General features: G+C 56.4%; 6 protein-coding genes across 6 annotated transcripts; 3 read left to right on the forward strand and 3 right to left on the reverse strand.

Moving 5' to 3' along the window:
• Positions 1-549: 549 nt before the first annotated feature.
• BO86DRAFT_453691 (dihydrodipicolinate synthase family protein) lies at positions 550-1,678 on the reverse strand (the record flags this gene model as incomplete). The annotated part of the gene is made up of 2 exons (XM_025677009.1): positions 1,611-1,678; positions 550-1,558 (listed from the first exon to the last, which is right to left on the reverse strand). The coding sequence occupies exon 2, from the start codon at positions 1,555-1,557 to the stop codon at positions 550-552; it is 1,008 nt and encodes a 335-aa protein (XP_025531120.1). The 5' UTR covers position 1,558; positions 1,611-1,678.
• Positions 1,679-2,056: 378 nt separating this feature from the next.
• Positions 2,057-3,857, forward strand: BO86DRAFT_445741 (Gfo/Idh/MocA family protein). Its single transcript, XM_025676468.1, has 5 exons — positions 2,057-2,286; positions 2,355-2,517; positions 2,611-3,309; positions 3,379-3,469; positions 3,533-3,857. The coding sequence occupies exons 1-5, from the start codon at positions 2,263-2,265 to the stop codon at positions 3,795-3,797; spliced, it is 1,242 nt and encodes a 413-aa protein (XP_025531121.1). The 5' UTR covers positions 2,057-2,262; the 3' UTR covers positions 3,798-3,857.
• Positions 3,858-4,430: 573 nt separating this feature from the next.
• Positions 4,431-7,048, reverse strand: BO86DRAFT_396238 (putative PHD finger domain protein; the record flags this gene model as incomplete). Its single annotated transcript, XM_025673387.1, has 2 exons — positions 4,431-4,571; positions 4,634-7,048. 2 exons carry the CDS (start codon positions 7,046-7,048, stop codon positions 4,431-4,433), a joined length of 2,556 nt encoding a protein of 851 aa, XP_025531122.1.
• A 1,003-nt stretch (positions 7,049-8,051) lies between these two features.
• On the forward strand, positions 8,052-10,008 carry BO86DRAFT_438662 (uncharacterized protein; the record flags this gene model as incomplete). The annotated part of the gene is made up of 3 exons (XM_025676133.1): positions 8,052-8,127; positions 8,254-8,797; positions 8,862-10,008. 3 exons carry the CDS (start codon positions 8,052-8,054, stop codon positions 10,006-10,008), a joined length of 1,767 nt encoding a protein of 588 aa, XP_025531123.1.
• Positions 10,009-10,424: 416 nt separating this feature from the next.
• On the forward strand, positions 10,425-11,189 carry BO86DRAFT_280229 (putative transcription regulator PAB1642; the record flags this gene model as incomplete). The annotated part of the gene is made up of 1 exon (XM_025667328.1): positions 10,425-11,189. A coding segment is annotated over one exon (765 nt), but the record flags the coding sequence as incomplete, so codon positions are not given.
• A 247-nt stretch (positions 11,190-11,436) lies between these two features.
• Positions 11,437-14,257, reverse strand: BO86DRAFT_354951 (putative forkhead transcription factor Fkh1/2). Its single transcript, XM_025669605.1, has 4 exons — positions 13,705-14,257; positions 12,615-13,631; positions 11,668-12,563; positions 11,437-11,607 (listed from the first exon to the last, which is right to left on the reverse strand). The coding sequence occupies exons 1-4, from the start codon at positions 13,816-13,818 to the stop codon at positions 11,535-11,537; spliced, it is 2,100 nt and encodes a 699-aa protein (XP_025531125.1). The 5' UTR covers positions 13,819-14,257; the 3' UTR covers positions 11,437-11,534.

Here is a 14,257-nt window from a genome sequence, read left to right on the forward strand (position 1 = left end):
TATGGTCGTGGTCTGTGTAGGGGTCCACATATCCTCCTTGCTGGGGGTCATATCTGAGTTCCAGCATCGATGTTTGTGGTCGATGCAGATCCTATTGACAGCCGCATAGCCTGAGATTGGGGCGGAGAAGAGCTTGATGGCTGCAAACTTTCCTCAAAACCGTTGAACTGCTTAAGTCAGCATAATCGGCATAAGTCAGGAATACACAACATGACCGATGCCAGTGGCATTAATTCAGCTTGATATAAGTTCCTGTTGTAGTCTCACACTCCCATCATCCCCAACGACTTACCCACTCGGAGAAAACCCTCCACCAATCAGCCCCTACCTGACAGTCACTGGCGTGGGGGTCCCTCCCTCTCGGAGTTCGGATAGAAGTCCGGCTCGGGTCAATTCATCCCATTTCACCTTACCCCTCTTCCGCTGCGAAAATGCGAGTTTTGCGATCCTTGAAGCTCTAGGAGTTGGAGAGTTGGAAGAGAGAATCAAAGTTTCATTTTCATCATATATACAAAAGGTCTAGAGAAGAGGAAGGGAAGACGACAAGATCTAGGCAACATCCGGCAACGTCTTCTCCACCTCGATCGCATCCTTAATGCCCTCTGCTACAGCCTGAACCTGCTCTTCACTGAGACGAGCCAAGGGCTTGCGGGGGAAACCACCGTAGCCGTAGTAGCTCTGGATAGCGCTCTTGGTGCCGGGGATAGCGGCCTTGGTGAGCACCCAATCGGCCTTGCTCAACAGCGCCTGTGCCTCGATCGCTTCCGTGAAGCGGCCCTCGCTCCAGAGGGTGAAGATCTGCACGCACAGCTTGGGGATGACATTGGCACCACCCGCCAGGATGGCGGAGCCACCCGAGGCGAGGGTCTGCAGCGCAAAATCAGCGATACCGCCGAAGGCGACGTAGGGGTGGTTGGCTTCAGTCTTGGTGTTGGGGAACTTCCGGGCGGCCGGGTTCAACGGGGAGTCAGGAGTGATGGCGTGCAGGGCCGAGGCGACGCGGGTAAGCTTGCCGGTGTTGGCGCAGGTGAACTTGGTGCCGATGATGTTGGGGTGCTGGGAGATGCGGATGATCAGGTCGGAGTCCATGTCGATGCCGGCCACGGCACCAGGGTAGTTGTAGAGGATGAGGGGGATGGGCGACTCGTCGGCAACGGCGGTGAAGTACTCGTAGATGGTCTGGTCGTTGCCCACGGCGTAGCGGTAGTAGCTGGGGGGAACAATGAGGGCGTATTCGGCTCCGGCATCCGCGGACTCCTTGCACAGGGCAATCGTACCCCGGATGCTCTGCTCGCTGGCACCCGCGATAACGGGGACGTTGGAGAATCCAGCATCAACCAAGGCGGAGCGGGTTTCGCTGATGACGGTCTTCTTCTCGGCCAGGGTCAAGTGCACGGCTTCACCGTTGGAGCCCATGCAGACGAGACCAACGAGACCGGCCTTGGCGAGGCGAACGGCGTGACGACGAATGGTGGGAACGTCGAGGTCTTCGGTGTCTGGGTTGAAGAAGGTCATAGTGGGAGCGTAAACTCCGGGGCGAAGGGGAGTGCGGGACATTCTGCGCTTCGAAGTTAGGTCAAGAGACTCACCTTGGTTAGGGACGAACTTACTTGACAGGCTGTGAGAAGAATAGAATGCTTGAATTGAATATAAGAATGGGGATAGAAGAACAGAATCAATTAAGGAGGATTGCAAGAATAAAAAGTGTAGAAGTGTAGAAGTGTAGACAGACAGGGAGATTCTTATAACCCCTCATGTTTACCCCGCGTGTATTGAAATGGTAACCGGCCCGTAATCCGTCAACCCCACGGCCGGCGCGGAGGCCATTTCTCCACCAATCACCAACTGCCGGCAGTCGACTTGCCTCTTTTGGGCGGTTTGGAGCAGACTCGCTTCAAACGCCGATGCAGGTTGCATACACTCGACCTCGATGTCATTGACAGAGGTATTACCTACCCAGCCAGTCTTACAAGGTATGGTCTGTCTAGAACAATCAAATTTACCTCAGCCATCACGAGTATCTTCTTTCTTCCGCTCAAAGTATCATTGATTGATGCAATTGTCCGTGCTAGAAATCCCTCCCTCCCTCCCTCTTTCTTCCTCCACGTCGGCTATTGAACCCCGCAGGTCTCCAGTCCAGTGGATAAATCCTCCTGACGCCCACTTCTTTGCTGATTTCTTGTTTCTTTTCTTTTGCTCATTTTTCTCGACCACAAACTTCAACCCTTCCTCCACATCACCCTCCCTGCACACTTCACAAAAATGGCTCCTCCCGCTGTGTTGATGGTAAGGCTTCCCCTCCCCTCCCCCTCCCCCACCAAATCCCAACCAGGAAGTCTAACACTGCATAACAGGTAGGAACGGGCGAGTACACCACCGGCTACGTCGGTGGGACAGCCTCGACCTCTGACAAGAAAGTCGGAGTCGTGGGTCTGACGCTGTTCGACCTGCGCCGTCGGGGCAAAGTGGGCGAATTGAGCATGGTGGGAGTATCCGGCTCCAAGTTCCCTGGCATCCGTACGTTGCACTCCGAAACAAAACAAAGCCCCAATTGAAACACACTGCACAAGGTTACTAATAAACGGGGAAACCCCCAAACCCCCCAAACAGGCGACCACCTGCACCGCAACATCTCACAAGTGTACAACAACCTCGACACGAGCTTCACCTCGTTCCCGGCGGATGGGACGACGGACCCGGAGGCGTACAAGGCGGCCATCGACGCGCTGCCGGCGGGGTCGGCGATCACGATCTTCACGCCGGACCCGACGCACTACCCGATCGCGCTGTACGCGATCCAGCGGCGGATCCACGTGCTGATCACGAAGCCGGCGACGCAGCTGCTGCGCGACCACCTGGACCTGCTGGCGGAGTCGCGCAAGCACGGGGTGCTGGTGTTCATCGAGCACCACAAGCGCTTCGACCCGGCGTACAGCGACGCGCGCGCCAAGGCGGCGCGCCTCGGCGACTTCAACTACTTCTACAGCTACATGAGCCAGCCCAAGTCGCAGCTGGAGACCTTCAAGGCCTGGGCCGGCAAGGACTCCGACATCTCCTACTACCTCAACTCCCACCACATCGACATCAACGAGAGCATGGTCCCGGACTACCAGCCCGTCAAGGTCACCGCCAGCGCCGCCACCGGCACCGCTACCGAGCTGGGCTGCGCCAACCAGACCGAGGACACCATCACCCTGCTCGTGGAGTGGCGCAAGAAGGACGGCAGCGGCCGCTTGGCCACCGGCGTGTATACCGCCAGCTGGACGGCGCCGCAGAAGGCCGGCGTCCACTCGAACCAGTACTTCCACTGTATGTTCTCTCCCTTCCCTTCCATAATCTTCAAGTGGAGGAGCAGCTTGCTAACATGTACCGTGTCAGACATGGGCTCCAAGGGTGAAGTCCGCGTGAACCAAGCCAAGCGTGGCTACGATGTCACCGAAGATGAGCAGGGATTGATCTGGGTGAACCCGTAAGCTCCCTCTTCTTCCTGTCCCCAATGAAACGAATCCCCTAACGAAAATCCAAAATCCAGCTTCTACATGAAGTACGCCCCCGACGAAGAGGGCAACTTCGGCGGCCAGACGGGCTACGGATACATCAGCTTCGAGAAGTTCATTGATGCCGTCACCGCCCTCAACGAGGGTCGCGTCACGCTAGACCAGTTGGACGCCAGACCTCTGCCCACGCTGCAGAACACCATCGCCACGACGGCGATCCTGCACGCCGGTCGGGTCTCCTTGGATGAGAAGCGGTCGGTCGAGATCGTCAGTGCCGACGGCCAGTGGGAGTTGAAGTAAATCTATAGAACATTTTCTCTGACGACCACCATGATGATGCAGACCAGTGTATATAGTGCGCATGTTTTTGTTAACGTATGTAAACATCTTACTCAAGCACCTGAATATTAGTAAACATCGTAGTTTGTGGCTTGTAAGAACGAAAGGAAAATAGTTCCATGGTAAATATCCCTATGTCTCTCTCGTAGAATAAAAAACGACACAGAAAAATAGGGTAATGAGATGAAAGAGAGAGAAAGAGAATTATGGACTACCGAGCGAGATAGATCGATCTGTCATGGTATCACCAATTTTTTGAAACAAAGAGAATCAAAACTCCCTCGAACTCCCACCCAATCAATCACTTTCGCCACGCTGCGAATCACAGAACGAGGAACAACTGAACCTTCAGAACTAAAAAACAACCACCCCCAAATAAGGAAGCCGAGATGAATACATAAGTCTTCGAACGGGCACAGGAAGAAGGGAACGAAAATTTGGCAGATCGTGGTCTCGTAGCAGGCCGCCGCCACTACTTTGAGGGGATGAAAAATCTTTTCCAGAGGTGGGCGGACGGCGGGTGGAGGAGATCGAAGAAAGAAAGAAAAAGGAAAAGGAAAAGAAAATGTAGTGGATCGATATCAAGACGATCCATCACCGCCGAGGGTTGTTCTTCACGATCCCATCCACTCCCTTGTTGAACTTCACTCGACAATCTGGGCAATACCATTTCGCGGTTCGACTGGGCACTTCCGACAGACCCACGCAGTCCAGGTGGAACCATTCGCGATCACACTGGTTGATTGTTAGATTTGGATAGTTATGGGAAGGACTGGGAAATGAGGGGAACAGCTTACATCCGGGTTCTCACAGCAAATCATGGTCCCGAAACTCACATCTCCGCAGATACAGTATCGCGGCTCGTTAGGGTCGATCTCCTCTAGGACACCGTCCTCGTCAATGCGAATGTCGTCGCGGTTCAGTAAATCCCCCTCGAGCAAATTGACGCGTTTTTTGCCCGGCTTGGCCTTGCGTCGGCCGTAGCTGACTGCGGCCCCGCCATCTTGACCTGAAGATACGGGACCGGGCGCAGGGCGCTTCCGTTTGCGATGCGGTGCGCTGACACTCGTGGCACGGGCCGTCTCCGGTACAGGCGTGCGTCGCGCAGGCGTGGCGCTCTTCCGGCGGAGCTCGCGGCCGGTTGTTGGCAGGGTGTTCGCGTTGCTGGTCGGTTCCGCTGACAGGGCTGCACCCCGGCGGGAAGAAGGTCGAGTGACCGGTGGTGTGGGCGTGCCAGCGGCTGATGCTTTGCCGGTAGTAGTTGAGGCTGGAGGGGGGAGAGACCGTTTATTGCTGACTGGGGATGACAAGACTGGCTGCTTCTGCGTATCGGCTGATTCAGCCGCAGCAGCATCTGGACCGGTCGATGGCGCCAGGTCTGGCATGGTTGCGTTGCTCTCGATAAGGGTAGAGGATTCCTTGCTAATCCGACGGCGTTTGCTGGCACTGTGCAACGAGGTTCGTGTCTCTACCTCGGTAGGAGTGATGGATTCAGCGGGCGCAGCTGGAGCCTCGGAAGTCTCTGGAGCCTTTGCAGCCTCTGGAATCACCGAAGCGTCTGCAACTTCTGGAGCTTCTGTATCCTCTGGAGCGTCTGTAGACTCCGGAGCTACTGGGTTTGTTGAATCTGCCGTAGCGGCCGCTGCCACAGGGGAAGCGGTGGGAGCAACTGTGGGTGAGAACGCCACGGGAGTTGGAGAAGTCACAGTAATGGGAGCAGGAGTAACAGTATCAGGAGCTGCAGGAGGTACAGGAGTCGCCTCTGGCGGAGTTATTTCGTCCGCCTTGCGTTTCTTTGCGGTAGAACGACCCGGTTTGCTTGTAACTGGTGACGCTTCTGTAGCGGAAGGTTCTTTGGGTGTTAAAGTAGGCTGGTCAGGGCTTTTTGCTGTTGTGTTATCACCTGCGCCGGCGGCCGCAGCGGCTGCAGCAGCGGCTGCCGCCGCCTGCTCACGCGCCTGGTTCTCCCGCTTAAGCTTCTTGGCCTCGTTCAACTTCATGCCTCTGTTGCTTAGCTTGGTCTCGAACGGTGCCTCAATGTCAAGAGGTGCTTCACCGAGCTTGCTTAGCTTGCCAGGAATGTACGTGTTCATGATGTCGTCGCAGTCGAGGAATTCAGTCCCGGACGCATCAGCTTGTGCCTTGGCCTTTCGGTAAGCCTCCCAACCGCGACCACGGAGCGCCAACTCGCGATGAATCATGACTTCACTCGGCTGCCACACCGCGTTCTTTTTCATCTTCTTGCGAAGCTTGGTCATCTCCCACTCAGTCAGCCGCAACCACGGCATGTCCTCACTGCCAGGTTTGGCATCTTCAGGCGGTGGTTTGAGCATAGCCAGCGCACCGCTGATCGATATGGAAGGTGCACTGGTACCTGGAACCCCAGGAACCAGCACAGACCCACGTGAACGTCGAGCGGCTTTCTTCTCTTTGACAGGTGAAGTGGCGGTTGTGGGAGTAGAGGAGTCCACAGAAGCAACGGGAGGGGGAGCAGCGGCGGGTTTCGACTTCAGCTGAGAATCAGAGGACGCTGCCGGAGCGTTTGCCTCGTCGTCAGAATGTTCTGTACTGGCGATGGGGGAATCGGGGTTAAAGTCGGTCAAATGTTCGGCGGCGATGAGCGATCGACGGGTGCGCGACTTGGGCTGCGCACCTGCGCGACTACCTTCTCGGCTGTCAAGGCGCAAGGTAATGCGCGTAGGCGGCGGCGCAGGAGCCACCGCATTCTCGTCAACCTTCTTGACCGATCGGCCGCGCTTGGTGGTTGTGAGTGTCTGTACAGGAGGAGCGGGAGGTGGTGTGGGTTCGCGCGATGCGGGTTTGGGAAGAGCCTCTAGCTTGCGTTTGATGCAATCGAGGCGACTGTAGTGACGGTCAATGACCTCGTATAGGCGGCAAGCTTCAGCGTAGGCGGACTCGCGCGCGTTGATGGCGCGATCGAGCTGGGCGGAGATGTCCTTGCGCAGCGCGCGCGCATCGGGACGCCGATCGGAAGGAAGGTCAGGAAGGCGGCCATATGTTCTGGTTAACTCGTGGACGCCCTGAGTTGCGTCCAGGTAGCGCTCATCGAGGCCGCGGATGAGAGTGAGGGAACGGAGGAGGTCGGCGGGCAGGTATTCGGTGTAGTCAATGTAGTCAGTGACAGTGGCTTGGGCGTCGGGGTCAAAAGGCCCATCCAGAATGAGGCCCCCAGGGTCGTGGTAGTCCGCCATACCATCCAGCAAGTAAACGGAGAGAGTGTAGGAGTGGGAAGGCGAGAGGGAGGGGGCAAAAGAAGGCGCGTCGAAGGAACGGGCGGACAGATGGTCACAGGTGGTGGACGGACGGCACCCTGGGCGAGGGTGCGGCCATGAAGAGGGACTGGTCCGCACTTTTACATGGATGGGGAGAGCTTGCCAGACAGAATAGTCTGCACAAGCTACCAGCTGCAAATCGAAGAAAGAATGGCGAACGATCGATCGGTTGAGCTGTTCAATTGTCCTGTTATTGTTGGGTGAAGCTGAAGTGGAAGTGGAAGGGCATAAGCAATGATTGGCTGGATAGAGAAATGACTCAGCAGAGATATGGGAAAAAGATTGATCCGACCGCTGTCAACTGTGGAGACCGAGAGATGTTGATATTCTGCATGTTGTTGGAAAGTAACATGAATGCCGAATGATGTATTATGTGAAGTCACCTTAATTGCCCGAAGGCTTTACCAGTATGTACAGTATATGGGTTGAGCTGGGTGGTGGAAACTTGTGATGCTGACTGGTCAGGTATTGGTAGGTACTAGCAGGTAGTATAAATGCTGTACGCCTTAACAAACACCAACAAACATAATATGAATATGCTCGGCTCTGATATATACAACCAGCAATGTTGACACAGATCGCAGTACTCGCTTCACTGATGTAATGAAAAAGTTGCCTACTAGTAGACTAGTATTTGTCCCGCTACATATAGTGAATGTAGTACAACACACAAACAGAAACGGAAATGAAATGAAATACAAAAAAGAGAGTGAATTGGTCGATACTTGTAGCAGGTACCTCCTTGCTACAATGTTGCACACTCACAGGCTCCCACCGTTTGTTCCCCAGGCAAACGACATGTTTTGCCCCTCCTGCTCATCTCTTCCATTTTCTTCTTCCCACCTCCTTCTTCTTCTCATCTGCCTTGCCATCAATCCTCTTCGCTGTTCAATCACGTTGTCAAAAGTCAAAACCCACCGAAATGACACCAGTGCAGCGTCTCGACTACCTATTTGCTGGGGAGGACGAGCTGTTGAAGATGGACACTCGTCTCAACCGTAAGTTGACTGGTTCCGGAATCCTACCGGGGATGCGTGCAAACACATTGGCCTGAAGCATCGATTGCTCTACTTCGCATAGTATAAAATATGATAGACTAACAATTCTCACTCCTCATCTATCAGAAGAGAGAGTGCTCGAGAAGCCCACTTTCACAGCATACTGCGAAGGAACAAAGGTAGAGAACACCAAGACTGAGGAATACCAACCCGAGGACTCCCAATCTGAGGAGGCCAAGCTCAAAGGAACAGAGCCTGAGAACATCAAGCCAGAGAGTGTCCAGTCCGAGAACATCAAGCATGATGGCGAGCTCAAGGAAGTTCGTTTTGAGGTTATTAAGTCCCAGGAGGCCGGTTCCCAGAAGCACCCGCTCATCGAGAGCGACCTCGAAGGACCGGAACTCGAAGAACTCGTGCTCGGCGAACTGCAGCATGTCAGCATAAGACCAGGGCGAACCAAGCGCACAGCGCCCAAGTCCGAACAGTTGTACTCCGAAGAACGTACGGCGACTGACGAGTCTTTGCACGAAGACCCCAGCGACCAGACTTTCACTCCCATTATCGCTCTCTCACGTTACCCATACAAGCTCATCAAAGACGACAGCCTGTCTCAGCAGATAGCCAGCCGGTTCTTCGACAAGAATCAATTCTGGGCCCGATCTTGGGACATGTATTCTCATCCCCCTTCCAGCAAAACATTGTTATCCCCACTAATGTCTTTTTGTGCTTGCCAGTTACTACCACTATACGCCCGCCAGCCTGGGCTGTCGAAGCATTCTACTCACCCCCGCCAGACACGCCCGCCGCTTCCTCGGTGAGATTAACCGCACCCTCAATTGCACCCTCCAACTCCCAGCGGAGCGCGACATGGGCCTAGTCCTCCCCTTCGACAATGATGCATACCCGCAGCCGAAATTTCTGGGAACGAGCACCAACCGTGAGACCAAGGACCGTCTGCAAGCCCGTGTGCCACCCCCATCTGAGCGTTACCTCGACCCCTGGAAAGACCTGGGCGACGAGCACAAGGAGCTAGCCGTTGCCTACGAGGCGATGCTGGAAGCCGCCTGCGACGCCACGAAGAGCAAGAAAAAGACCAGCACGGCCCAGAAGCAGCAGCAACGCATGGAGCTCGAACACCGGCGCAAGGAGTCGCTGCTCCGCGCGCAACAGTACCTGGGGATGCGGCCCGCGGGCACCATCGACGAATCCCTGAAATACGCCCCGTTTAACATGGATGCCGTGGCCCCGTTCGCGTTCTGGAAGGATCCTGTCTTCGTTAGTGTGGATGTGGAATGGAACGAGCGCTGCAGTTCCCAGATCACGGAGGTCGGCCTCTCGGTGCTGGATATGCGCAAGCTGCACGGCGTGCGACCCTCTTCGATTGATGGGGTCATTTGGCGCCGGGCCATCCGGTCCCGTCACTTGCGCGTGCGCGAGTACAGTCACCTGGTCAACAATGAGTTCGTGAGGGGCTGCCCAGGGGACTTCCGGTTCGGGACCAGCGAGTTCGTGAGCCTGGAAAAACTGAAGGGGGTCGTGCAGGAGGCGTTCCAGCAGGTGGCTGTCGCCGAGAAGAAAGAAGATGACTCGGGGGATCGTCATGTGGTGCTTGTTGGCCACAGTCTCGCCGCTGATTTGGAACACCTACGCAAAATCGGGGTGAAGCTGGAGATGGTGAATGATCGCTTGGACACTGCCGGGCTTGATTGCGCTATGCATGCCGATCCGCAGCAGCAACAGCCGATGCAACCCCGATCCCTGGGGACGGTGATGACGGAGCTGGGCCTGGAGCCGTGGCATCTTCACAATGCGGGCAACGATGCGCATTATGCGCTTGAGGCGTTGGTGGCTAGTATCCTGGGCTACAAGGATGGCAATTGAGTTTCTGCTTTTCTGACAGATGTGATATCTCCGAAGATCGACAGTCACGAACAGACATGGATTTTGGACTCGGACTAGTTGACTAGGACTCGTGACTCGTGACAATGAAACATGCAGCTTTGCTTGTCCCACGGCCGCGTACACAGTAATTATGTCAGGGCCCGGACTCAGTCGTAGCCTGTCTGTAGCCTGTCTGGAAGTATACTTTCCCCAACCCTAACCGAACCTTAACTTATCATTTCCCACGCCCTCCCCCACCCACCTGATACACCACGAACACCACCACCCCTCTCTTTCACCCTACAACACCCTCCTCAACAACCGCAACCGCAACAACAACAACCACCACAAATCCCCACAACAAAACCCTCAAAAAAATGCCCCTAACAACCACCCTCCAAACCCTCCCCCTCCCGCCCCCGACCACCTTCGCAACCGCCACCTCCGCCACCGCCCACCCGTTCCTCTCCGCCGCCGCGGCCGGCACGCTCCCCAAACCGCGGCTCTCGGCCTGGCTCGCCCAAGACCGCCTGTACATCCACGCCTACATCCGGTTCATCGGGGCGCTGCTCGCCAAGCTCCACCTCCCCACCAACCCCCAAAACACCACCACCGAAAACGAGCCCGAAACCCTCGAATCCCAGACCCTGCACACCCTCACCGCCGCCCTGACCAACATCGTCCGCGAACTGGACTTCTTCCGCGCCGTCGCCGCCGAGTACGCGCTGGATCTGCAGGCGCCGTTCCCGGCCGCCGCACCCGGCGCGGCCGCAGCAGCAGCCGGCCCCTTCACCGCCTCGCCCATCACCACCGCGTACACGGATCTCTTCGTCTCGGCGGGGGCGGCGGGCACGTCCCTGCTGGAAGGGCTGGTGGTGCTCTGGGCGACGGAGGTGTGTTACCTGACGGTGTGGCGGAATGTGCGGGACGCGATGGGACAGCACCACACCGACGGGGAAGATGCGGATGGGGGTGCGCTGCGCGAGCAGCTGATCCCCAATTGGACGGGGCCCGAGTTCGAGGCGTTCGTGGCCGGGATCACGCGGCTGGTGGACGCGGTGGCGGAGCGGGAGGTCGCGCGTTCATCTTCCCCGAATGCCAGGGAGGAGGTGGTTGAGCGGTGCGCGCGGTGGTGGAGGCAGGTCGTTTGGTTGGAGGGGCAGTTTTGGCCGGAGATCTAATTTTCAATCTGTTGTTCTGGCTGGGGTTCCAGGTTCCGTGGACAGGAAGGAACCTTGCACGGTGCAGGTACCGTATGTATGTGATGGACCGGGGTCACATGTAAATAGGTAGGAGGCGATCGGATTAAGTGTCAAAAGCAATGCGAGTGAGTATATATATACATGTACACGATACAACCTAACAAGACACGGAAAAAAAAAAAGGACTACATCAAATCATTAGCAATATCTACAATTACATCAATACATACAGCCATGGTCCCATAATCCCTGAGGGCCTACCGTCGTTTTGGATGCCTTTCTGGCAGAAGAATAACAAAAGCAAAGTAAACAGGCCATTCCTCCTTACGATGTCGCTGCACTGGTGCGCGCCGCATTACTGAGCTGGCGATGATATGACCCGATCGTTTGGAAGCCTCTGCAAGCCGCGGTTAGCTTCTGCCATTGAACCTATACCGACGGAGAGAAAATTGCCTACCTCGCCAAATCAAACCCACTCTCGTCCTCTTCCTCTTCTTCCGTGCCAGGGGCAGGACGACGACCACCCTGTGGCTCAGGCTCTCGCCGTGGCGGCGGCAACACACGACCGGTAGCCATGCCTGTCGTTCCTGGTTTACTAGGACTGGCGAGGTTGGGGGGTGGCGGACTGCTGCTCGGGATACTGCCTAGTACATCCCCGGGGTCTCCCTTGAGCGGACTCATGTCGGGTACCGGTCGCGCCGGCGTGCTGCCGATATCCGCAAATTTCCAGAACTGCGCCGGTGAGCTCATTGGCATGAACTTGGAGGGTATTTGCGCCGTGCTCGGAGGGGGCAGGCGCGGCTGTTGCCGCTGTGGGGCGGGGGTAATCATCGACGATGGACCGTCATCATAGTACGACGATGACAGTACTGGAGGTGATCCCACGACCGCGTCCGACAACCCATATGTTCGACTGAGACTGGCCCCATTGCTACCCGCGTTCTTCGTCGCTGATCGGGTCGGGAGCGGCGAAGGCTCTTCATAGTCACGTGTGTTGGGTGGGCGTAGATTGTGCTCCGCTGCTCCATTCCGGCTGGCACGAGATCCTCGTTCGGGAGTGTACGCCTCGACTGGGGCCACGGGGAATGAACTGAAACCGGGGGACGATACTGGTGGAGACTTTTTGCTGTTAAATACGGCCTCCATGCCGTTGGTGGAGCCCCGGCGATCGGGTACTTTGGTTGCAGGGGATGATGGAGCCGACGATTGCGTGCCCTTACGCAGCTGCTTCTTCCAATACTCCTCGCGGTGCTCGGGTGCGATCTGCCACTTCATTCCCTTGCCCGGCTCGTCTGTGCGCCGCGGCACCTTCTGGAACGCCTTGTTCAGCGACAAATTATGACGGATCGAGTTCTGGCGCCGGTTAGCGCTGTTAGAAACCTCCATTCGGAATTGAACACTCACCTGCCAGCCGCTCTGAGAATGCCGATAAAAAGCGTACTTATCCATGATCCAGTTGTAGATATTGTTCAGAGTAAGCTTCTCCTCCTCACTGGAGAAGATTGCCTGGGCAATCAGATTCGCGTAGCTGTACGGCGGCTTGAGGTCCTTGGCCGAATCTTTGCTATAATCAATCTCTTCCGTACTCTCCATCATCATACCGCGGTTATACAGAGGGGACTGCTTGGCGGTTCGGGCCCCCACGGTGTCGGGCGACCGTGGAGGAGGGGTCACTTGGCGCTTGAGGAATTGCGGTGCGGGTGCCAATGATGGCGGTGCGGGTGCGGCAGTCCCAGCGGTGTTGGTCGACGAGTGAGAAGCATGAGGATGGGCGTGTTGACTGGCGTCCCAGGCAGCGGGTTCTTCCTCGCCGTTTGCCAGTCGCTGCGCTCGATCCACGAAGCTGGGGTGGATGGTCGCCTTGTCGCCCGGGGTGACGAACATCATCTGGGTGTTGGCGATCTCGATAATATCGCCGCAAGAGAGAACGGCGTCGGTTCCGCGCTTGAGGATGACGCTGTTGAGGCGCACTCCGTTGCGACCGTTGACACGGATGTGCCATGAGCCCGTGTCCTCACCATCGTAGAAAATCTCGGCGTGCAAGCGCGAGACGAACTTGCTGGGGCCCAGATCGACATTCACCTCCGGAAGAGCGCGCGCGGCGATCGTGACCGGACTCGACTGCTCATCCAGCTTCTGCTCGCGGTCGGGTTCGCGACCGATGTTGACATGGAGGGTCTTCACATAGTAAGTCCAGTTGCGACCGGCAATTTTGGCGTAGGCGCGAATGCTCTGCTCTGCCTCCGTCTTGGTGTTGGAATAGTCGCGAAGAACTCGAACCTCTTCGCGTGCAGCCTCGAGATATGATATTACCAGGTCAACGAGGTCTTGATTCTCCGACAGGTCCTGGTCCTCGTCGGCTTCGTCGGCGGATTCGGGCTTGATCGGGCGCGTTTGTGGGGATACTCGAGAATGTTCGACCTGACCGCAACAGTGGACAATTAATCGACGGTTCTTGTCAAGACGTTGATCGTTGTTCAGCGGGAGCACTCACCTTGCGCTTCTTGTTTGACGGTCGCGTCGGCGACGAATCCGGGGCCTCTGCGTCGGATGTCTCTTGTAGCTGAATCTCCTTGCGCCGCGCGCGGCGGCGGTTCGATAAAGGCATGGTGCAAAAACAGACGGAGCGATGAAAGCGGCGCAGGCGATCGGTGGTTGTTTTTGTTGTTGGAGGGGCTTGGAGAAAGTGATCTTGAGAAGCGTTGCGGAGCGAGATGAGTTGTTGTTATCGTCGGTGGGTAGTGAGTGTACTTAGTAGTGGTCGTGGTGGAGAAGGGTCGCAAGTGGCCGGGGCAACAACACAAGATCAGGAAAGAGAAAATCGCAGACGTTGAAGAGTGAGAACACCCGTGACGAACAACCGAAAAAAACAGAACAGTAGGACGAATGGAAACCGGGATGGCAGGTCCAGGGTTGTTGACCCAAGGGTACGGTTTGCCACCGCGCACGAACGAGACGCGATTTGACCGTGAGTCGTGACTAGTGAGAGAGAAGGGAAGAGTAGCGAGTGAGACGGGACTGGAGGGGGGAAGCAAGAGGGAGTGGCC

The sequence above is a fragment of the Aspergillus japonicus genome (genome assembly GCF_003184785.1).
Source record: "Aspergillus japonicus CBS 114.51 unplaced genomic scaffold BO86scaffold_6, whole genome shotgun sequence".
Classification (NCBI taxonomy): Eukaryota; Fungi; Ascomycota; class Eurotiomycetes; order Eurotiales; family Aspergillaceae; genus Aspergillus; species Aspergillus japonicus.

Bases quoted from the DNA above. Each gene is read 5' to 3' on its own strand.
- BO86DRAFT_445741 (XM_025676468.1), top strand. From the start codon at position 2,263: ATGGCTCCTCCCGCTGTGTTGATG. The intron at 2,518-2,610 runs GTACGTTGCACT...CCCCCCAAACAG, and splicing joins CTCCAAGTTCCCTGGCATCC to GCGACCACCTGCACCGCAAC. The intron at 3,470-3,532 runs GTAAGCTCCCTC...TCCAAAATCCAG, and splicing joins GGATTGATCTGGGTGAACCC to CTTCTACATGAAGTACGCCC.
- BO86DRAFT_354951 (XM_025669605.1), bottom strand. From the start codon at position 13,818: ATGCCTTTATCGAACCGCCGCCGCGCGCGGCGCAAGGAGATTCAGCTA. The intron at 13,632-13,704 runs GTGAGTGCTCCC...TGTTGCGGTCAG, and splicing joins CGTCAAACAAGAAGCGCAAG to GTCGAACATTCTCGAGTATC. The intron at 12,564-12,614 runs GTGAGTGTTCAA...AACCGGCGCCAG, and splicing joins ATTCTCAGAGCGGCTGGCAG to AACTCGATCCGTCATAATTT.